General features: G+C 38.0%; 2 protein-coding genes across 3 annotated transcripts; one reads left to right on the top strand and one right to left on the bottom strand.

Moving 5' to 3' along the window:
- The first annotated feature begins 13,615 nt into the window (after positions 1-13,615).
- On the top strand, positions 13,616-21,590 carry LOC114880220 (pre-mRNA-splicing factor ATP-dependent RNA helicase PRP16). The gene is made up of 8 exons (XM_029196000.2): positions 13,616-13,730; positions 13,806-14,289; positions 14,365-14,597; positions 14,677-14,960; positions 15,542-16,143; positions 17,479-17,622; positions 18,921-20,509; positions 21,365-21,590. Exons 2-8 carry the CDS (start codon positions 13,813-13,815, stop codon positions 21,444-21,446), a joined length of 3,411 nt encoding a protein of 1,136 aa, XP_029051833.2. The 5' UTR covers positions 13,616-13,730; positions 13,806-13,812; the 3' UTR covers positions 21,447-21,590.
- Positions 21,575-22,935, bottom strand: LOC114880224 (60S ribosomal protein L23a). 2 transcript variants are annotated; one of them, XM_029196010.2, is made up of 4 exons: positions 22,834-22,935; positions 22,172-22,473; positions 21,970-22,097; positions 21,575-21,890 (listed from the first exon to the last, which is right to left on the bottom strand). In XM_029196010.2, the coding sequence occupies exons 1-4, from the start codon at positions 22,865-22,867 to the stop codon at positions 21,629-21,631; spliced, it is 726 nt and encodes a 241-aa protein (XP_029051843.1). In that variant the 5' UTR covers positions 22,868-22,935; the 3' UTR covers positions 21,575-21,628. The 2 variants fall into 2 exon arrangements, with proteins under 2 accessions (XP_029051843.1, XP_046145227.1); XM_046289271.1 differs by having other exon boundaries at positions 22,172-22,470; positions 22,834-22,919.

The following is a 22,935-nucleotide window of genomic DNA, read 5'->3' as shown; positions in this document are numbered from 1 at the left end:
ATGATAAAGATGCGAAAAATCAATTTTTACGTCTTCTTGCTTTCTTATACGTATACACGACCGAGGAAGAAGATAAGCTGATAGTCGGTAAGATTGAAGAGCATCCCTTTCAGACTGCGGTGAACGTTACCGCAGATTTGAATATAAGAGTGTCAAAGGACACTATTTATAAACGTCTGCGAGAGGCCGGTCTCCATTCCCGACGGACGGAACGTAAGGTGCAGTTGCTGCAAAGACATCGCGAGAACCGCGTTGGATTTGCATTGCAGCATGTATCTGCATCACAGGCTGAATGGGATTGCACTATCTTTACCGACGAAAAAGTATTTTCTTCGGCCTCGGATTGTGCGCTTCGTGTTTCGAGGCCCACTAAACTCACTAATCTATATTCTAGACTGGGGGGAGCTTATCTTCAGACAAAACCTAATGGAAAAACAACCCACAGTGACTTGGCTATTATGCCCATATATGCAACTTTATATGATAATGTTTGCTCAGAAAAATCTAGATTGGTTTCAGGAGTCTGCTTAAGAGGACCACAACACGCTAGAGCGCCTGCAGATAGGATTTCAATCGTCACTATTGAAATACTTCCCAATAATGATGACTCAAAAAACTTTATAAGAATTTAAGAAATAGGATCAATATGGTATGACAGTGAAATTATTGTTTGGGCTAAGAGAAACTTAATCATGAAAGAAGATCCATCCTTTGTAACTTTTAATTTAAATGCGCTATTTGTCCCTGCAAACCTCCTGGGAGTTATGACAATGGAGAATCCTTCTGTAGCTCCAAACATTGACATGCAAGTTTCTGCCACGAATTTTCTGAGAGAGAATAGAAAGTGGTTCATGGAGAGATTTACTGAAGGTGTTTTGATGTCCACGGTTGCCAATTCACGTGACGAGGGATACTTCGCTCATTGAGGAAGGTGTTTATGTTTGTTTTATCTGTGAGGAGAAGATGTGGAGGTGCTAATTGGAACATTGTTGCTTATTGTGATAAAGTCAACGAGTGTTTGGTTGATAACCCATTCAGTATGCACTTTCACAGAACCATAATCAAAATATTGAAAATCCATAGACAAATCTTGGCATCAATGGATGATTGATTTGTGAAGCGTAGTTTTTAAATATAAAAGGGTCTTGTTATTAAACGATTGTATCAGAAGTTGGTAGCACTTCTGATGTACATACATGTATACTACACATGTATACTTACCGCAGATTTGAATATAAGAGTGTCAAAGGACACTATTTATAAACGTCTGCGAGAGGCCGGTCTCCATTCCCGACGGACGGAACGTAAGGTGCAGTTGCTGCAAAGACATCGCGAGAACCGCGTTGGATTTGCATTGCAGCATGTATCTGCATCACAGGCTGAATGGGATTGCACTATCTTTACCGACGAAAAAGTATTTTCTTCGGCCTCGGATTGTGCGCTTCGTGTTTCGAGGCCCCGAGGGGCCTCTAGGTTTGACGAAAAATATGTTTCTGAACGTAGGGAGAGTGGGCGCATCACGTGCGGCTTTTGGGGGTGGGTAACTCCACATGGTCCTGGAGAGCTGGTAGAAATTTCGCCGCGCATGGATTCTGCGGAATATATTACAATTTTGGAGAATGTATTAATACCATCCGTCCGTGCGATATATTCACGGGAGGACATGCCGGTAATTAGGCTGGTACAGGACAATAGTGGAGTGCACACCTCTGCAATCGTGCGTGCATGGTTTGCAAGACATCCCGAAATTCACGTTCTACAACCAGCGAAATCGCCAGATTTGGATATCATTGAGAACGTATGGTCTCAAATGTGGCGAATGTGTCGATTTCATGGGATTGTAAGGACCAGGGAGTGTATTGTAGACCACGCGATGTGTGCGTGGGAAGCATTAAGAGCCCAGCCTCAATTTTTCGAAAACCTAGGTAATTCTATTCCAAACCGTTTAAATCAAGTAATTTATCGAAACGGTGCTTGCACGGATTACTAGGAATACCTCAATATTTTTTTGCGTATTTTTGTTGTATGTTTTAGAAAAAGCACACTTTTCTTAAACCAACTATTTTTAGTGCTAATAACTGATCAAAATAGAAACAACAGCCTTTTTCAAGGTCAAAAGCGAAACAAACATATCGCGAATACGAAACCTTGTTCGAAACTAGACCGATCACTCAGGTATGCAGACTGCCTGTGAATGATGAGTAAATGAGACTGTAAACACTGAATGAATGAATAAGGTATGTTTTCCTTCAAGCGGAGCGATCAAGCGTCGCAGTCGATCAACAGTGATCGAGGCGGGCCGAAATGTTTGCGAAAGGAAACACCGCAAACAAATTAAAATGTTAATATTTGAAATGAACATTTATTGTAGCAAAAGAAAATACAGAGCCGAAAACACGTTCCAACAATCTTAGAAAATAAAAGCCTTTCTAGAACAATCTCGCGCTAAATCGGGCAAAACCGCAAAAACTGTCAAACGAGGAGACGAAAAAATACCTGACCCCGGCCTCCGCGGCCGCCACTCCTGCCTGGCATGGAAGAGTGTCAGGACTAACACACCGGCGGATCGCGAAACATATTACCAAATAAGGTAATAAAAAGGTCACGGAGCCCTCTAATTGGCGCTCAGGAGCTCAGTGAAACAAATCCGTGTGACCACCGGAATCTATATAACAGCCGGAACAACAAAAACTGTTAATGAAAGATAAGAAGATAATAAACTCGACTCAAAATGGCATCAGCAAGCACCAGCACATCAGACGTGATTCCGATAAGACGGGAAATCAGATTAACTGTATCAACAGATGCCAAATTCTAGACTCTGGTACATGCCATCCTAGTAGCGGGGGTCAACATACCAGCAGGCGATGCTGTGACGACGTGCATATGTTGGTTGTTTGGTAAGCGCCCATCATTTGTGGAAACGAAAACTGTAACAGACGAGGCTGCACTACAAAAAGCAGCACTTATGACCCTTGGAAAGGAAATAAGAACAGGGAGTGATGGAAACAAGGAGTACTTAGAGAAGCGTTGGAAAGCCCTATGCGCCACAATATGCATAGAGGACGTGGTAAGCCCTAATATAAATGCCCTCCTAGATGCCTGTGTAACTTGGCAACCCTGGATAAAACCGAGAGCCAACTTAAGAAGGGCACTTCTTGTTGGAACACGTCAAACCATCAGTCAATGAAATTAAAAGGTGATAAATACTATCGATTTAAATTAGCTAATATTGAATATCGGCTATTGCATAGTGAAGGAAGCTATAAACTAGGATTCGGTATGAATGGGGGACCACCCCATCTGTCGCGCAAGCGGTACGCGGGGCGAGGGATCCCAGGCTTATACGCTATCATAATACCATCTTGTGGTGGAAAGAGCACCTTAGCGCATATGCTAGACCAGTTGGATGTAGATATGGTTCTAGACGGAGGAACCGATACGTCGCATGCATACGTCGCTTGTCAGGTGCTGACGATAGCTGGGTGAATAGGTGGTGTGAGTATAACCAAATATAGTTTGATGCTGTGTACGATGTATTATCCAGGATAAGCTTTGAGGAATATCCACGTGTGATATTTGTATACACATTGGAATGTGCACATACCATACTAATGCGTACGTTGTCACGGACACACGGATGGCCAGAATTCAATGTGTTAGTTCCGACAGTTTTTCGAAAATATCTCGAAAACTAAGGCTGACCGGCGGATATATATATAGGAAAAAGTTGTTCAAAATGTTGAGTTTTACAATATATTTTGTAACGTGGTGACACTACGTTTTTAAGTAAGGTAAGCGGAAGTTACCAAATCATTTAAGCGAACCAATCAGAGCATGCGCGGAAACAACATGGCGTCGCAAAAACCTCACAAAATGCGCTTAATACGTCAGTTTTCGTAACATCATATCTCACATAATACTAATTTCCTGGACTTACAAACTTATTTTTTCGTTATTTCTGACACTCCGAAGAACATTGGAGTACTACGACCCCTCCCCCCCTTGGGCCCCTGAGACGTAGCCTACCCCAAGTGCGTATAACGCACGGGCTCAGGGGCGGCAGCGTCTGCTACGAATCGGGGCTTGACGTAGGTCGCGAACGAACGGCTCGGCACCCCGTTAGCATAGCACAATAAAAAAATTGGCTGGACTTCGTTCTGGGGGACCACAAATTTCTCGATGGAAAGTATCAAATCTTATAGTTTTTGACCTGAAACATTCGAAAATGCAAGTTAAATGTCCAGGAAACCAATAGTTCAAGAAATACAAGTGTATAAAAATGTACGTTTTTAGTGACGTTTGACAGGTTACAATGACGCCATGTTGCTTCTACCCATCTTCTGATTGGTCCGCAGGAAGGTTCGCGCATAAATTTGAAATCTGTTCATTTATTTCAGGTATCATTTGTTAACTCTATCAATTTTTTTATTCAACTGTTATATTCTTGGTAGCATTATTCGCACAATCAGTACCGTGTTTTATTGTTGCTGTGTTTTTTGTATGTTTTATTGATTTTTTGTGTTTTTTTCTATTTTTTATTTATTTTTTATATTTTTTGTGTTTTTTCGTTATTTATATATAACAATGAGTACCATAAAGTATAACTTATGCAGGTATTTGAATTTTATGTGTTATTTTCTTTATACATTTTAATGTTCTGCATATTTTGTATGTATTATCTGGGTTTTTGTGAATTTTATTTAATATGATTTATGCAGCTTGCCCGCTTCGAAGGAATCGGCGGTTTCATGGGCCAGGGAGAAGGGACTTCTTCGTACTACGAAGAATTGTAGTACCCATCGACGCGACGGCCCATGAGGCTTTATGCAGGCGGGGAACACGGACTTGGCCGTTTCTGATGCCCTGCTGGCCGCGGTAACTGCAAGCAGTACGCGGCCACAGTCGATTCCTTCTTTCAGGATGTCCGTCTGCCGTTGCATAAGGCAATAAAGTAAATTTTCATTTGAAATCATTTGATTATTAATTTCAATTAAATTTATAATCGTTTCTTACATATATATATATTTTTTTAAGGCTTATGTATTGCTTCACATCTGACTTCTCCTACGAGGTTACCGCAACGGAGGTATCCGACGTAGGAGAAGATCAGGAAGTTTTATCAACGGACACGATTGCAGCGTGGTTCCGCTATTGTCGGGAGATGAGAGTCGACCACGTTTGCAAAATGCAAGCGGGCAAGCCGAAATTAGGCGGGATCGATGAAGGAGATTCTGCAATCGTTGTACAGGTAATTTTGATACTGTTTTTAATTAATTTTGTTATTATTCCTGTCTTCTACTACTGCACTTTAAATATTATTTCAGATCGATGAGTATCATCGACGGCCACTGGGTACTTGGCATGGTCGACACATCGACCAACGATTGCAGAATGGTTGTCGTTCAAGACCGGGAAGCGGCAACCTTGATCCCGCTAATCAAAGAAAACGTTGCTGCAGGCAGTGAGATCCATACGGACTCGTTTAGGAGTTACATGGGTCTCGCTGCTGAAGGATTCACCCATCAGATGGTGAATCTTAGCATCGAATTTGTTGATAATTATTTCAGTTTGGTGAGGCCACATCAAAATTTCCGGCCACATTGGTGTGATACTAAATAAATTTTTGGTGTATCTTTTAATTACAGCGCCTGATGGAACTCATACGCAACAAATCGAAGCTAACTGGCGACCGGCAAAGGATGAGATGCGCGGAAGAGGCCGCTTCCACGACGAAGACTTTGCCGATCGCTTGTGTGAGTATTTGTGGAGGAAATTCTGGAAAACTCACACAATTCATCTTATGGATTCCTTGATCGCAGCAATCAAGGAGCAGTACGTTTTCGAATAAGGTAACTTGAACTTAGTCACTTAATCGAACCAATCAGATGATGGGTAGAAACAATATGGCGTCATTCTAAGCTCTCAAATGTCACTAAATACGTACATTTTTAAACACTTGTATTTTCTAAAATTTCAGGTCAAAAACTAAAAAAAAAATTTTAGGATCCCTTAATTTTTGGTCAAGACGAAGTTTTACCAATAATTAATTTTGATATAATTAAACATTTTTCATTACATTATATGCACTTGTGCTGCTTGGTGTAATGAAAAAATTATTACGCCATTGGTGTACAGTACAACTTGCGTTACCATTTAGAAATAAACTGTCCAAAAGAATGGTTACTTTTGCAAAACTTTTGTACAACGCGACGTGTGTGAAGTTAGCCCCGCACTTTTTGAATTTTGTATTTTTTGAAATTGTGCTGCATTTTGCTAAGTCAAAGCGTACTCAAGTAAATTTAAAAAAAAAAAAAAAAAAAAAAAAAATTGATAGCCCCGCATTTTTCGAAATTTGAGTTTTTCTTTTTTGTGCCGTATTGGACTATGTTTGTGCTGAATTGTGCCGCAAACGAGAGATCGATAACATCAATAACAATTAAGAAAATAAATAAAAACAAAATTATAGTAGCCCCGCACTTTTGCCGAAACGAACTTTTTTTTTTTAGATAATTTGTGATAACTTGTGCTACGTTGTGCCGCGGCATGCCGTCCATAGAAACTCGATATCTTTATTCATTTTGAAGATAAGAAATGTTGAATTTTCAGAAATACAAAATTTAATATTCGTATAACTTACGAACTTCGTGACTGTTATGTCTTTTTAAAGAATGGCCATGTTTTACAAATTACAGACATATTAGAAAATACAGTATTTGGCAGATTATCATCTTTTATTTTGAATTAAAAACTTTTTATAAATATCCCATTATATCTAAAGATATAGGAATATTTAAATTTAATAATTTTCTGAACGAAATTGTTTCATATGCACAAAGCGAAATTATGTATAAAGCATTTGTGTTTAGGTACGACTCGAACTACTTCATTTGTGTAATTAGACAAATATGACTTATAAATATGTGATTATTTCATTGTTTAACGTTAAAATATGTAAAAAATTATTGTCAACGGATTGTTCCACATAATTTTTAGAATGTCATCTAAAAAGTTGCGCCTGATAGAAAAGCGACTTGTAGTTCAGTCGTCTAACTCAGCTTCTGATAGTAAAAGCTCACAAATTCAACAACCGCATATAAAAGTACCAAGTAAGTGTTAAAATAGATAAATTTTATTATAAACGTCAAAAAAATGCATAATAATATTATAAACATCAAAAAAATAGAATAATAAATGTACAAATAATAATAATAATAATTTTGGCAATGTATAGGCACGAATATTATTGGATCTTCGAGTGAGGGACAATTGGCTGCGCTGAATAGACAATACATTGAAATTAAATATGAAATGGAGCAAATATTTGATAAATTAGAAAATATAGAAAAATTGCTAAATGTGGCACTTGTGAATGGAAGCAACGCCAAAAATTCATCAGACGGAGAAAAGTCATTTCTTAACCATTTGCCACTGGGGTCTGTATTAGCAGTAAATGATTTTGATATGATAATATCCACAAGTGCTGAAAAATTTAATTCCTCGGTTTGTATTCTTACCATTTTTATGAGTAGTTGAAGCAATAATATTTTTTTAATTTTTGCTGAAGAAATATATACGTTTTTCAGGTACAGTTGTTATTTTTGGTAGGCGGTGATACTAGCAAAAAAATTGTATATAATATGTTACGCAAACTAATTACAAATGAAGTAGCAATGCTTTATTCCGGGCAAGGAAGAAAAAAAAAGGTAATTATTGAGATTAGGTTACACCTCACCGATTTTCATGAAATTTAAATATGTTGTAAAGCTCTACATTTTGAACAACTTTTTCCTATACATATAACCGCCGCCGCTCGGCCTTAGTTTTCGAGATATTTTCGTTTTCGAAAAACTGTTGAAACTAACACATTGAATTCTGGTCATCCGTGTGTCCGTGACAGCGTACGCATTAGTATCCGATCGCCGCTTTTCTACTGTTTTTGCAGGCAGCAGCACGGCAGCAGCAGAACATCAATACATACACATATATTACGGGTGGGCTTAAAAATTAAATTTAACTAATTTTCATGATTTTGAATCTTAGTACGTGTGTCTGGTCGCCGTTAGGCGACCAGAAAATCACTTTACCTTGCCTAACTTAATTCACTGGTTAGGTAGCGTAGATAGGGTTAGGTTAGGCTATATTAAATTCCCAGCTGCCATCATAGCTACGATACATTGAAATCATGAATGCAGAAGTACACAAGATATATATTGGTCATCGGTTGCCTGCAGAAACAGTAGAAAAGCGGCGATCTCATACTAATGCGTACGTTGTCACGAACGCACACGACGGATGGCCAGAATTCAATGTGTTAGTTTCGACAGTTTTTCGAAAATAATCTCGAAAACTATGGCCGAGCGGCAGTTATATGTATAGGAAAAAGTTGTTCAAAATGTAGAGTTTTACAACATATTTAAATTTCATGAAAATCGGTGAGGTGTAACCTAATCTCAATAATTACCAAAAAAAATTATCTTTCATAAATTTAAAATTATATGATGCTATAACAAGTACTTATTTCCTTTACTTCTCGTTACAATATACAGGGTGTCATGTAACGTTTTTTCACCCTCCTAGATGGGGGGGAGGGGATTCTGAACAACTTTTTCCTTTGCGAAAAAGTGGTTTGAAGCTTCCTTTTTGAATTATTAAGCAAAAACACTGACCAATCCAAGTGCGTATAACGCGCGGGCTCAGGGACGGCAGCGTCGGCTACGAAGCGGGGCTTGACGTAGGTCGCGAACGAACGGCTCGGCACCCCGTTAGCATAGCACAATAAAAAAATTGAACTAGTTAAACATTTTTTGTTGTTGTTCAAAACGAATACGGAATCTAATATCTTGTCGACTGTCCTTATGTAAAAAAGGAAGTTTTAAACATTCTAAATAACAAATAAAAATGTTTGAAATGAAATAATGAATAAAAATTTTAAAACAATTTCATTGAAACTTACCCATTCGTTCGTAAATTTACCTGCTATGTTGAAAGCAGATAATTCCTACCTGGGTTATTGCGTCGGTCTTCATTACTCGACGAAGGAACACGTGTGCGTCGATTTTTTCACTAAAATGACCGCACAAAATCACTGTCACTTTTCACGCACTTTAACCTTATGACTTGAATTATTATTGTACGTAAATAACTAAATTCAATTTAATTGTCTTTACGTACAGCTGAACTTTTTTATTGAAGAACGTCGTGGTAGAAAAAAGTTTCTTCAACTGTCTCAGGCTCAAGACCGAATGTCCTTTTTCTTCTCGTTTGCTACGCAGTCAAGACGTTTGGGACGTGCGTCGCAGCTAATAGCTTCCATTTTGCACGAAGTCGCGGCCCGGGGGAAAGGGAAAGCGAAGACAAAGAGGCCCGAGAAGAAAAAGGACATTCGGTCTTGAGCCTGAGACAGTTGAAGAAACTTTTTTCTACCACGACGTTCTTCAATAAAAAAGTTCAGCTGTATGTAAAGACAATTCAATTGAATTTAGTTATTTATATACAATAATAATTCAAATCATAAGGTTAAAGTGCGTGAAAAGTGACAGTGATTTTGTGCGGTCATTTTAATGAAAAAATCGACCCCGAAAGGGGCTACCTAAGTACAATAAACGATTTTGTGTGGTCGTTTCAGTGAAAAGATCGACCCCGAAAGGGGCTACGCGAGTGCAAAACCCAAGTGCAATTAACGAGGCGAGTTCACTAGCCCGACCGTGAAATCAGCTGTTCTGCACACGTGTTTCTTCGTCGAGTGATGAAAACCGACACAATAACCCAGGATTGACCCAGATAGGAATTTACGAACGAATGGGTAAGTGTCACTGAAATTGTTTTAAAATTTGTATTCATTATTTCATTTCAAACATTTTTATTTGTTATTTAGAATGTTTAAAATTTCCTTTTTTACATAATGACAGACAACAAGAGATTAGATTCCGTATTCGTTTTGAACAACAACAAAAAATGTTTAACTAGTTCAATTTTTTTAGTGAGTTATGCTAACGGGGTGCCGAGCCGTTCGTTCGCGACCTACGTCAAGCCCCGCTTCGTAGCCGACGTTGCCGTCCCTGAGCCCGTGCGTTATACGCACTTGGATTGGTCAGTGTTTTTGCTTAATAATTCAAAAAGGAAGCTTCAAACCACTTTTTCGCAAAGGAAAAAGTTGTTGAGAATCACCCCCCCCCCCCTGCCGCCATCTAGGAGGGTGAAAATACGTTACATGACACCCTGTATATATGTATGTACACTGAGTTGCATTGAACTTGTCGCAGTGAAGTTGGCTACACATTCACGCCGCGTCGTCGGCACCTCGCCCATCGGCTCACCGACACGGTGCGAATGTGTTAGTGCGCCAACTTCGCTGCGACAACTTCGATGGGACTCAATGTACCCTGAGTTGCATTGAACTTGTCGCAGTGAAGTTGGCCACGCATTCACTCACCAACGCGGCGTAAATGCGTTAGTGAAGTTGGCTCCGAATTCACTAACGCATTCACGCCGCAGCGTCGGTGAACCGATCTCGCCATTGGCTCACCGACGCGGCGTGAATGTGTTAGTGAATGTGTAGCCAACTTCACTGCGACAAGATCAATGCAACTCAGTGTACATAAGGTATATAATTTATTTTTTTCTCTGCTTCCATAGTAGCAACAAGGAAGAGGAAAGCAGATGCAACGGAACTTGAAATAAAACAATGCAATTCGTTATTTTTAGCAACAGCTCAATCTAGAATTAAGGCTTGCAATTAATGTATTTCCTTATATGTTTCTGATTGATGCATAATAAGGATATTTTAAAACTAGATATATTTGTATCCTCTCATTAAAAACATTTTTTAAGAATGCTATTACACTTCATTACAAAAAAGTAATTTTGGCTGAACTTTGATTCCATGGACGTAAAATTATTGCTCTTTAATAGTTTTTGACACGTAGAATCCATAAATGTAGGTCGTAACTTTAGGAAATTAGCGGTTCAAAAGTTATGAGTATGTAAAGTTTCGCGTTTTTAGGGTATTTTACACGCTACTTTGACGCCATATTGCTTCCGTCTATTATTTGATTGGCCCGCATAGATGAGCATTCTGGCGGCCGGCGAAAGACTGGATGCGAGGTAGAGCACTTTTCCACGATAATGATTTCGCCGACCACCGCCTGTGCGAGTATTTATGGCGTCGATTATGCCGCAAAAATAAAGTCGATATGATGGAATCATTAATGGAGGCAATTAGGAAATAATATATTTTTAAATAAGGTAAGCGGAAGTATTAGATTAGGTTAGGCTATACATTTAAATTCGACCGCCGTTAGGCGGTCTGCAACACTTTCGTGAAATAATAATACTGTTGAAATGTACTAATTTCTTTCAAAGTAGTATGATACGTAGGAACTCTGAATGCTCATCTATGCGGGCCAATCAAATAATAGATGGAAGCAACATGGCGTCAAAGTAGCATGTAAAATACCCTAAAAACGCGAAATTTTACATATTCATAACTTTTGATCCGCTAATTTCCTAAAGTTACGACCTACATTTATGGATTCTACGTGTCAAAAACTATTAAAGAGCAAAAAAAAGGGCAATAATTTTACGTCCTTGGAATCAAAATTTAACCGTAATTTTATTTAAAAAAAAAAATTAATTTCTAATTCTCTTCTATTGTGTTTATTATGATTTATTCGCGCAATAAACTATAATCCATTTAAAAATCATGTATCTATTAATTATGTCCAACCGGGTGTATATAAGTCTGAAAAATATAATGTTTTGAGAAAAGCGGTCATGCATCATTGAGGAAACAGCTTGTATTGTAATCGGTAAGTCACAAAATCAAATCTCACCAAAATAATAAAAATTTTCGAATGTTTTCATAGAGTCTAATCAATGGTAATGACTAATACACATATAGAATAAAAAAAGGGTAAACTTTACATCAGGGGCCAAAAAATTATGGCCTTTTTTTTACCTTCTTGAAGTATTTTACGTATAGAATCTAAAAATCCTAGTTTTAAGGCGCGGAATTCAATGGTTCAGAAGTTACACGTGTGTAAAAGTGAGCGTTTTTAGTGTATACCGGGTGTGCTGTACTCCGATGCTAACCCTTACCCTGATCATAACCCTAACCCTAACCCTAACCTTAACCTTAACCCTAGCAATAGTAAAAAATGCCAATTACAATAGAAATTGAATGAAAGCCAAGTTTAGACTAATTTACCTACAAATTTTGTTTTACCGACGGCGACTCCACTCATTGGACGTGATTGGACGGCAACAGGCTACAAGTCAATATGGCGTCGAAATAACCCGTGAAATACGCTAAAAACGCTCACTTTTACACACGTATAACTTCTGAACCGATGGATTCCGCGCCTTAAAACTAGGATTTTCAGATTCTACTCGTAACATACTTCAAGAAGGTAAAAAAAAAAGGCCATAATTTTTGGGCCCCTGAGGTAAAGTTCAGCCTAAAAAAATATCAGTACATAAAATACCATATAAAATTTATTTTAATCCTTTTTTAAAATCTTTCTCAATTTTTAATATTTATTCAATATTGTCTGAATATTCAACACATATCTCATAAATATTAATTTCATATTATCCGAATATCTTTTAAATATTTCTTTTATATTACATGAATATTTAGGCTATATTTTCTAAATACATATGTATCGAATATTAAACTCACATCTGTTATATGGTCGGTAGCTGGGCCAGAAACAACAGGGAACATTCTCTTCCTTATCGACCTCGATGACGGCCGCCACACGTTGTGGGATGATGGTAATGCAGGTTTGGTGGTCGGTATGATTCCCACTGTCGGTAAAGGCGTGCTCCTTTTACCTTCACCTCATTACGCCCATATAACTAATACACGACAATTTCACAGAGTTCTCGGTACAGTCAAAGAACTAAAATAAACCTTAAGGTTTTTACAACACGTATAATATAGAACAACAACGAAACAACATAAATCAAAACGGTGACGGCGTCCGAACGCGATACGCTACTAAATAAGCTTATATACAGATTAATCGAATCACTAAATTAGAATTAACACTCAAACGTTCACGCGTAAACTAGACACACTATTTAAAGTCGATGCACGTCTCGCGGATATTCATCACAAGGGACGCGATCAAAAATCTCACGATTTCGTTCAAACGACGCAAAACGACGCGTTCAATGCAGGACAATGCAGGAGGATGAAGAAGACAAGTGAAAATCAGAACAAATGAAATTCAGAACAAATGAAAATCAGAACAACTGAATAAAAATAATAATTTAGAACTTGACCGCCGGAAGCGGAAGCGCTGAGTGACGCCACACTGTTTCGGAAACACCGGTTCGTAAGCTGTTGAGTAGTTTTCGTCATTTTCATATAGATGGCGCTAGGATCGAATTTGAAAATCGTTGTTTTATGGCGGTCTTTTTAAAATGTAAGTTTGTAAAACAATTATTTTAATAATTTTTCGGTCTTATGCTGATTTTGACTTATTTTTCAGTTGCTATTTAATTTAGCAATTGATTTAAAATTAACGTGTAACCACCGACGAGAGACTACTACTCTTCTTTCGTCGGTGGCGTAATGCGACCACAATCTTCAGAGTACTTAGATGGCGTTCGTTGTCGATTGGATATGTAGTTATTGATGCAGTGATTGGATTTGTACTCACGTCACTGATTAATGTTTTGAAGAAAATTTAATGTGACTTCAACTGTAAACTCGTTATCCAGTAAGGATATTCTCTTGCAGAACCAAATAGATATTGTGAGTTGATTAAATGTTCAATAACTGATATTGTTTTCAGTGTCAAAATGGATACATCGAACGACTCAGCCTTGTATAGGTTAGAAGGAACGGATAAAAATCAAACAGGAGGGTTGGTTATTCGAAAGAAACCCTCCGATCATACATTTAAAAAACCTCAAGCGTCCGTTTTAGGGCTGGACAAACTAGCTAAACGAAAAAGGCAAGAAAATGCTCAAGAATCTAAATCGTTTAAATCCGAGTCAGGTTCACCAAAGTCAGAGAACAAAGAAAGAAAATACCGTTCTTATGCTGAAGAAACTCCAACGCATACTGGTGGAGTAAATTATGAAGCGCAGAAAAGATTGGAATCGCGTTTAAAGCACCAAAGATTAAGTGCGCAAGAGAAAAATTATAGGCACGGTCATAAAGACAGAGACCGAGATAGAAATAGAGATAGAGAAAGGAGTAGAAGCAGAGACAGTGCTAGACAAACGCCTTTGAGATTCAAAGATGAACCGCAAACTCCTGTATTTAAAACAAGGGTAAATATAGGAAGTTTCGTGTAACTGATACGTACCTGTTATTGTTTATGAATTAACTTAATTAAATTTATATAGGATCCAACGTCTAAAAGCAATTGGGATGACGATGAAGACGAAGAACCAAGAAAATCAAGTTGGGACCATCCGACGCCAAATCTGTATAGCAGTAGAGACAGTAGAGATAGCATCAGAAGCGAATTCACACCTTCTTATAAATATAATTCCTGGATTAAAGATCGAAAAGCTAGCGGCGCTACTCCTCGTATAGACGGAGAAGAAAAGGAATTATGGGAAGAAGAACAACAAAGGTGTGTATTATAGTGTAATTTCAGTACTTCGAACAATCATGTTTCTCTTACTAATTATGAAATAAACATTCGTCTTCAGGTTAGACAGAGAATGGTACGCCTTAGACGATGGGGAAAATCATGCGTTCGCTGATGTATCCGAAGAATACACCCGTAAGAAGGAAATGGAACTCGAAGCGAAAAGGCAGAAACGTTTATCGGCACAGCAACGACAAATAAATAAAGACAATGAATTATGGGAACGTAACAGGATGTTAACATCTGGTGTTGTGAGCTCTTTAGACCACGACGACGATCCGGATGACGAAGGAGAAACTAGAGTGCATCTTTTGGTTCACAATGTTGTTCCCCCATTTTTGGATGGTAAAATATTTCATACTGTATTTACGAGGGTGATCCCAAAAGTAAGATCTTCAATTTTTTTGGAAGTAGAAAGATACGTTTATTTTCAATAACTGATACATTATTTTAAAGCTTGAACATTCCTCTATTTTTCTACATAGTCGCCATTTCGGTCGATGCATTTTTGTAGGCGCTGTGGCAATTTTTAAATGCCCATATACCAGCTCGCTGCCATGTCGTTGAGGAAGCATTGGACCTCATCTTTCACCTCGTCATCGTCGCTAAAGTGTTAATGTTTCCCAAGCTGGAAGACGTTTCAGGGATGATGACGATGCTTCCAATGCTTCCTCAACGACATAGCAGGAAGCTAGTATGACATGGGCATACAAAAATTGCCACAACGGCTACAAAAATGCATCAACCGAAATGGCGACTATGTAGAAAAATAGAGGAATGTTCAAGCTTTAAAATAATGCATCAATTATTGAAAATAAACGTATCTTCCTACTTCTAAAAAAATTGGAGACCTTACTTTTGGGATCACCCTGGTGGTTCGATTTCTTAAGATTTCGATGTACATTAATTCGTTTAAAAATGTTCAGGTCGAATCGTATTCACCAAGCAACCAGAACCCGTTGTACCTGTGCGTGATCCAACTTCTGACATGGCTCTTGTAGCAAGAAAGGGATCGGCATTGGTGCGAGCGTATCGCGAGCAAAAGGAACGAAAAAGAGCGCAGAAGAAACATTGGGAATTAGCTGGCACGCATATCGGTAATATTATGGGTGTACGGGACAGGCACAAAGACGACAGAGAAGAACCAGGTCAGGAAACTGATTTCAAAGCGGGTCAGAAATATGCTCGTCACATAAAAGGCGACGAGGTTACCGGAGAAGCTAAATACAGATCCATTCAGCATCAGAGAAGGAGTCTTCCTGTATTTGCTGTACGTCAAGAATTATTGAATGTTATAAGAGAGAACAGTGTTGTCGTTATTGTCGGTGAAACTGGAAGCGGAAAGACTACGCAGTTAACGCAATATCTTCACGAAGATGGTTACAGTCGTTATGGAATAATTGGTTGCACGCAACCTCGACGAGTAGCAGCTATGTCTGTGGCTAAAAGAGTTTCCGACGAAATGGCTACTACTTTGGGAGAGAAAGTTGGTTATGCTATTCGTTTCGAAGACTGTACTTCAAAAGATGTACGTATTACACCTTTCAAAGGGTATAGCCGGGTTAGATAGGGAAAACGGCCCTTGAACCAAATTAAATTCAGAATGCTTCATTCGATAACATATTGAAAGAAGATACTGTACGCCAATTTTCAACCCTTTATCTTAACCAGAGGGGCAGTGAGGGGGACAAAAGAGACGCCAGATCGTACCCCATTTCTCCTATTTAATAACATTCGAAAATTCTGAAAAAATTCTGATACACTACAAACATGGTAGCGCACATTAGGGAATTTTTTCAGATTTTTTCATTGCAAATCCTAGTTGTAAAAAATGAAAAACCGAACAATCAATCTGAAAAAACGCGATTTGTTATTGAAAATGTAAGAGCACTACTTTTATATTATTGTGGTAATAACACATTAGTATAACTATTACTCTTGAATTTTTTCAGATTTCTTGTTGTGGTGCAACGTAGTTAAAAAAATCAAAAACCAATTATTTCACATGAAAAAGTATCTTGTACTTCGAATTTTTATTTCTTGTTTTTTCGGAATATGTATTAAGTACTTTTAAATGGATTCACGTTCATATTCTAAAGGAAATAAAAATTCAAAGTAGAAGTTACTTTTTCATGCGAAATAATTGGTTTTTGATATTTTTAACTACGTTGCACCACAACAAAAAATCTGAAAAAATTCAAGAGTAATAGTTATACTAATATGTTATTACCACAGTAATATAAAAGTAGTGCTCTTACATTTTCAATAACAAATCGTGTTTTTTCAGATTGATTGTTCGGTTTTTCATTTTTTACAACTAGGATTTGCAATGAAAAAATCTGAAAAAATTCCCTAATGTGCGCTACCATGTTTGTAGTGTATCAGAATTTTTTCAGAATTTTCGAATGTTATTAAATAGGAGAAATGGGGCACGATTTGGCGTCCCTTTTGTCCCCCCTCACTGCCCCTCTGGTTAAGATAAAGGGTTGAAAATTGGCGTACAGTATCTTCTTTCAATATGTTATCGAATGACGCATTCTGAATTTAATTTCGTTCAAGGGCCGTTTTCCCTATCTAACCCGGCTATACCCTTTAATGTTTTCTTTGAGCGAAGTTCCCGAAAACCTGTCAAACCTGATAAAACCTAATTGGTCAAACCTATTTTGAGGTACGTCGGTAATGTGGGAAATAATATTAAAATAATAAAATTAATTTTTTCAAGTCGCCGAAAATTCTTTTCGCAAACATTGTTTTTATGCAAAATGAAGCTATTTGCAAAATTTCCGCCAAATCGGATTTGACAGATTTTCGGAAAAACAGCCCAAAGACAATTATTCGCAAATAATTTTGTATCTTTTTTTAGACTGTTATCAAATATATGACTGATGGTATTTTACTAAGAGAAAGTTTAAGAGAGGGAGATTTGGATCGGTATAGCGTGATTATTATGGATGAAGCTCACGAGAGGTCTTTGTCTACCGATGTTTTGTTCGGATTACTTAGAGAGGTAAAGAATAATTGAGGCGTTGCAAGCAACAACGGACTAACCTTAATTCTTGAGAAACGAAATCAATCAAGTTTAGTCTACTGTTGTACACAGATGTCAACAAAAAATTTCAATGCAATATGTGATTTTGTTATGTCATATGGTTTTAAATTGAAAAAAATTAATTTTTTCTTTTTATTAACCCAATTTCGCAAAAAATGTAGGTTAGTCCGTTTTTGGGTTAAAGTTGGATTCCAAGGACATAAATGTTTGAAAATATTGAAAACACGCAAGTTACCACGCTGAGCACAGTGAAATAATTGGTTTTTATTAAAACAAATTCAAATGAAACATTCGATATATCTCGCCAAAATGGCCGCGGACCAATCAAATGATAGATCGAAGCAATATGGCGTCAACGTAACGTATAAAATACCCTAAAACCGTGAAACTTTACATACCCATAACTTCTGAACCGCTAGTTTCCTAAATCTACGACCTATATTTTTGGATTCTACGGGTCGAAAACTATTAACTTATAAATAAAGAATGTAATCATTTTACGTCCTTGGAGTCCAAATTCAGCCCGTTTTTGTTCCCAGCGCCTGAATTATAGTTGTAGTTTATACAGTGGGTCACAAAATTATTCGGTCACCGTTTAAAACAGAATATCTCATTTAAAATTGGACCAAATAACATGAGGTTTCTCGAGAAGCTATACAAATTAATTTACTAAATGTGCTTTTGTCGTTTTAAAAAACTACAATTTGTCGAAATCGGGAAAAGAATAGTAAAAGGCAATTTTTTAATTTTTTTATTTGAGCCTGTAATGAAAATTTAAAATATGACATTTGTAAATTTAAGTATGTTATGTGTATGCTGAAAATTTCTGAAAATCGTGACTTTTCATCTAAGAACGTGACTGGTTATGTTCTTAGAAGAAAAGTCGCGATTCCCGGAAATTTTAATTACTTGTAACTTCTAAGTGCATTGGCCGATCTCGATGAAGTTTTCAGCATACACATAACTTATTTGAATCTACGAAAGACATATTTTAAATTTTCATCAGTGGACTCACATAAAGAAGTTGAAAATTAATCTTCTTTATTTTTTCTCACGGTTTCAACAAATTGTAATTTTTGAAAACAACAAAATCACATATATGAGTAAATTAATTTTTATAGCTTCTCAAGAAACCTTAAGTCATTTGGTCCAATTTTAAATGAGGCATTCTGTTTTAAACAGTGAGCGAATAATTTTGTGACCCATTGTAGCTGCTTATCCGAAATGTTCAAACTGCTTACATTATTTATTTACAGGTTGTGGCTAGAAGACACGATTTGAAATTGATCGTAACGTCCGCTACGATGGATTCAAGTAAATTTTCAACCTTCTTCGGAAACGCCGCAACCTTTCAAATTCCTGGCCGTACTTTTCCAGTCGAGGTGTTACACGCGAAAAATTCAGTCGAAGATTACGTGGACGCCGCGGTGAAGCAAGTTTTGCAGATTCATTTGCAACCGCGTTCCGGTGACGTGTTGATCTTCATGCCCGGTCAAGAGGACATCGAGGTTACGTGCGAGGCACTGAAGGAGCGTTTAGCAGAGATAGAATCAGCCCCTCCGCTTTCGATTTTGCCTATTTATTCGCAGTTACCCTCGGATTTGCAAGCGAAAATCTTTCAGCGTTCCGAAGGAGGCCTACGAAAATGCGTGGTGGCAACAAATATAGCTGAAACGTCGTTAACCGTGGATGGCATTGTATTCGTTGTAGACTCTGGCTACTGTAAATTGAAGGTATACAATCCGCGTATCGGTATGGACGCCTTACAAGTGTATCCGGTATCTAGAGCGAACGCTGATCAAAGAGCAGGAAGAGCAGGACGTACCGGTCCTGGCACTTGTTACAGATTGTATACGCGAAGACAGTATCTCGATGAATTACTGTTAACCGGTGTTCCAGAGATACAGAGAACCAACTTAGCCAACACTGTATTGTTACTAAAGTCATTAGGCGTTCAGGATTTGTTAGCATTCCATTTCATGGATCCTCCGCCTCAAGATAACATACTGAACTCTTTGTATCAATTATGGATCTTAGGCGCGTTAGATCACACAGGACGCCTGACACCTTTGGGACGACAAATGGCAGAATTTCCTTTAGATCCCCCTCAATGTCAAATGCTAATTGTTGCTTCCCAGCTTGGTTGCACCGCGGATATACTGATCATAGTTTCTATGTTATCGGTGCCCTCGATATTCTATCGGCCAAAAGGCCGGGAAGAGGATTCCGATTCGGCGAGAGAAAAATTTCAAGTACCAGAATCTGATCATCTGACGTACTTGAACGTGTACAATCAATGGAAAGCTAATGGCTATTCCAGTTCATGGTGCAACGACCACTTCATACACGCCAAGGCTATGCGTAAGGTAAGAGAAGTCCGACAGCAGTTGGAAGAAATTTTGAAGCAACAGAAAATGGAAGTCGTAAGCTGCGGCACCGACTGGGACGTTGTAAGGAAATGTATTTGTTCCGCGTACTTCCATCAAGCGGCTCGTTTAAAAGGAATCGGTGAATACGTGAATTGCCGTACGGGAATGCCGTGTCATCTTCATCCAACCTCGGCGCTGTTTGGTATGGGGTTCACGCCGGATTACGTGGTGTATCACGAGCTCGTAATGACCGCCAAAGAGTACATGCAGTGTGTCACTGCCGTCGATGGACACTGGCTAGCCGAATTAGGTCCTATGTTCTTTAGCGTAAAGGAAACGGGTAGAAGCGGACGTGCAAAAAGACGTCAAGCGATGCAACATTTGCATGAAATGGAGGGACAAATGAAGGAAGCCGAAGAAGAAATGAAAGCGCGAGCACAAGAACAACTTGAACGAGAACAAGCTTCCATTAGAAAGTAAGTTCTTATTTGTCGATACATTTTCTCTCTTTTCAATTAATTTACTAACTAGGTACGACCCTCGGGAAATTCGCGTTTTTGAAGTATAGATCGTCAAAGTCTGAAAAAACTATTGTTAGGCGCGCATGCGCTGAATAGTACCAGCGCGGCCCTTTTCAAAGACATTACGCACTAAAATGTGCGACCCATAGACTTTCTATAGGAAATGAAAATCCCATTAAATTTTCACTCCGACCACTTAGACGCACAAATGCAATGGTTTTGAGCTAGTCTTAATGAGACCTTTCTAACAACGTATAGAGCAAGGATGAGCAACCCGCGGCCTGCCACTCTTTCTCGTGCGGCCCTTCAGAAATTTTACATTTTGACTTTTAAAAATTCCTACAGTGTCCCGTAATCTCATTGTATATTAGGCGTGTTAACCTAATTTTGTTTATAAAGAGATAATTTCAGTTCATACATGTGGCCCGCACAACATTTTTAAATTTGTAACTGGCCCGTTGTATAAAAATGTTGTTCGTCCCTGGTGTAGTGTATCTCTAACCCAGGGCCAGCTCTGGGCCTAGACCGACTGGCAGCCGCCTAAGGGTCCCCATAAGAAGATTGTGCGTATAAGAATGCAAGAAGAGTAATGTTTACTTGAATATTAATTGATGTAAATGCAAATTTAAATTAGTTATACAAGCTTTAATGTTAATTTTATAAATTTTGTTAGAAGTACTTTTTCGGAGCTCGCTTCGGACCCCCGAAATCTCAGGGCCGGCTCTACTCTAACCTCAATAGTTCTCGAATTGAAAAGTAACACGGACAAACGTCTTGGCACTTTATATATCTAGATATTTATTTTTGCAGGCAAGAAATATTGACACCAGGTATCCGAGAACCCGGAACGCCTGCTCCATATCGCAAAACTCCAGGGAGACTAGGATTATAATTGTACATAGTTCAAGAATTTGTAAATAAAGTCTAAACTATATGTATGTTCAACATATTACTTTGTCTCAGTTATCTTTTTATATATACATATATATATAAATGATGTAAAAATAATAAAGAATGAAATGGTTTTTTGTATCAACATTTTTTATTCGTATAGAGACGCTTCATACCAGTCATTTATATTATACCAATCTTATTGGCAACATCAAGTGCATCATAATCACGAGTTAATCGTACGTACGCCTTTTTCTTACCATCAGGTCCAATTAATGTGTTAACTTTAGCCACGTCAACGTCATATAACTTCTTAATCGATGATTTGATGTGGTATTTGTTAGCAAGAGTATGTACAATAAAAACTAAAGTATTGTTGTCTTCAATCTTTTTCATAGCAGCTTCGGTAGTTAGAGGAAATTTGATGATATTGAATGCATCCATACTAGAAAAAATAAAAACAATCTTATGAAATTGAAATTCATAAACAAGGGTATAAGGTTACAGAACTGTTTAATACTCACCGATTTCTGCTTGGGACACATTTTCGTGGGTATTTTGGATTCCTCGGTGGCCTGAAAGTCTTGGGACGATGAAAATGGACAGATGTCCTTATTTTCCTTACTCTGGATCCATGGACACCTTTCAATATCTGTACACAAATTATAATAATCAAGTTACATTGCAGAAGTTAATTATTTTAAGTAACATGCCATATGTATTAACCTTTTTCTGAGCTTTAAGAGCTTTCTGAAGCGGCGCAGCTGATTTTCCACCCTTAGGTGTTTTCTTCGCAGGCTGAGTAGGTTTCTTAGGCTTGGCAGTCACTGGTTTAGCAGCAACTTTAGGTGCAGCCTTTGCAGCTGGTTTCGCTGCAGGCTTTGTAGCGCTTGCTGATTTTGCTGGTGCTGCTTTCTTTGCAGCAGTAGCTGGTTTTGCTGCTGGTTTTGTTACTTTCGACGTCGAAGCAGCTGTCGCTGGTTTCTTCTCAGTCTTCTTTTCTGCCTTCTTTTCAGACGCTTTGCCTGCTAAAATTACAAAATGTCATCCTTCAATCACTAGGCATTTTTAGGTTAGAAAAATACAAACAAATTATAAAGAAAAATCTTCCCACCGAGCAACGTTTTACAAATCTACAGTTTCAATATATACAACGAATATTCAAAAAATGCATAAACATTAAATAATTGTACAAATATTAACGTTTTTTTCAAGTATAGACACAATATAAACGAAGGAGCACATGGTCAATATTTGACACGTGTTTCTTTGATTAATTTATACTTTATTAATTAATATATTTCTGCCAACAATTTGTTGTAAATGTATACGACGTCTTCAAGTGTTTCAAAGAAAAATCAAGTTTCATCAACAATTTTCAAATGTACCTGCTTTATCCGTGGGCTTCGCTTTGGGAGCCATTTTGCTAAAAAGAAGGAAAACTTTAACCGGAAGGAGACATGTAGAGATTCGTTGAACTACGTGAATCG

This window comes from Osmia bicornis, chromosome 16 (genome assembly GCF_907164935.1).
Source record: "Osmia bicornis bicornis chromosome 16, iOsmBic2.1, whole genome shotgun sequence".
In the NCBI taxonomy this organism is placed as follows: Eukaryota; Metazoa; Arthropoda; class Insecta; order Hymenoptera; family Megachilidae; genus Osmia; species Osmia bicornis.
The sequence above is the reverse complement of the archived record's forward strand: the minus strand, read 5'-3'. Positions and strand labels throughout refer to the sequence as shown.

Excerpts from the sequence above, each read along its gene's own strand:
- LOC114880220 (XM_029196000.2), top strand. The coding sequence starts at position 13,813 with ATGGATACATCGAACGACTCAGCCTTGTATAGGTTAGAAGGAACGGAT. Across the intron at positions 14,598-14,676 it reads TGGGAAGAAGAACAACAAAG|GTTAGACAGAGAATGGTACG; the intron begins GTGTGTATTATA and ends ATTCGTCTTCAG. Across the intron at positions 16,144-17,478 it reads AAGACTGTACTTCAAAAGAT|ACTGTTATCAAATATATGAC; the intron begins GTACGTATTACA and ends ATCTTTTTTTAG.
- LOC114880224 (XM_029196010.2), bottom strand. The coding sequence starts at position 22,867 with ATGGCTCCCAAAGCGAAGCCCACGGATAAAGCAG. Across the intron at positions 22,098-22,171 it reads CTCTTAAAGCTCAGAAAAAG|ATATTGAAAGGTGTCCATGG; the intron begins GTTAATACATAT and ends ATTTGTGTACAG. Across the intron at positions 21,891-21,969 it reads TGTGTCCCAAGCAGAAATCG|TATGGATGCATTCAATATCA; the intron begins GTGAGTATTAAA and ends TATTTTTTCTAG.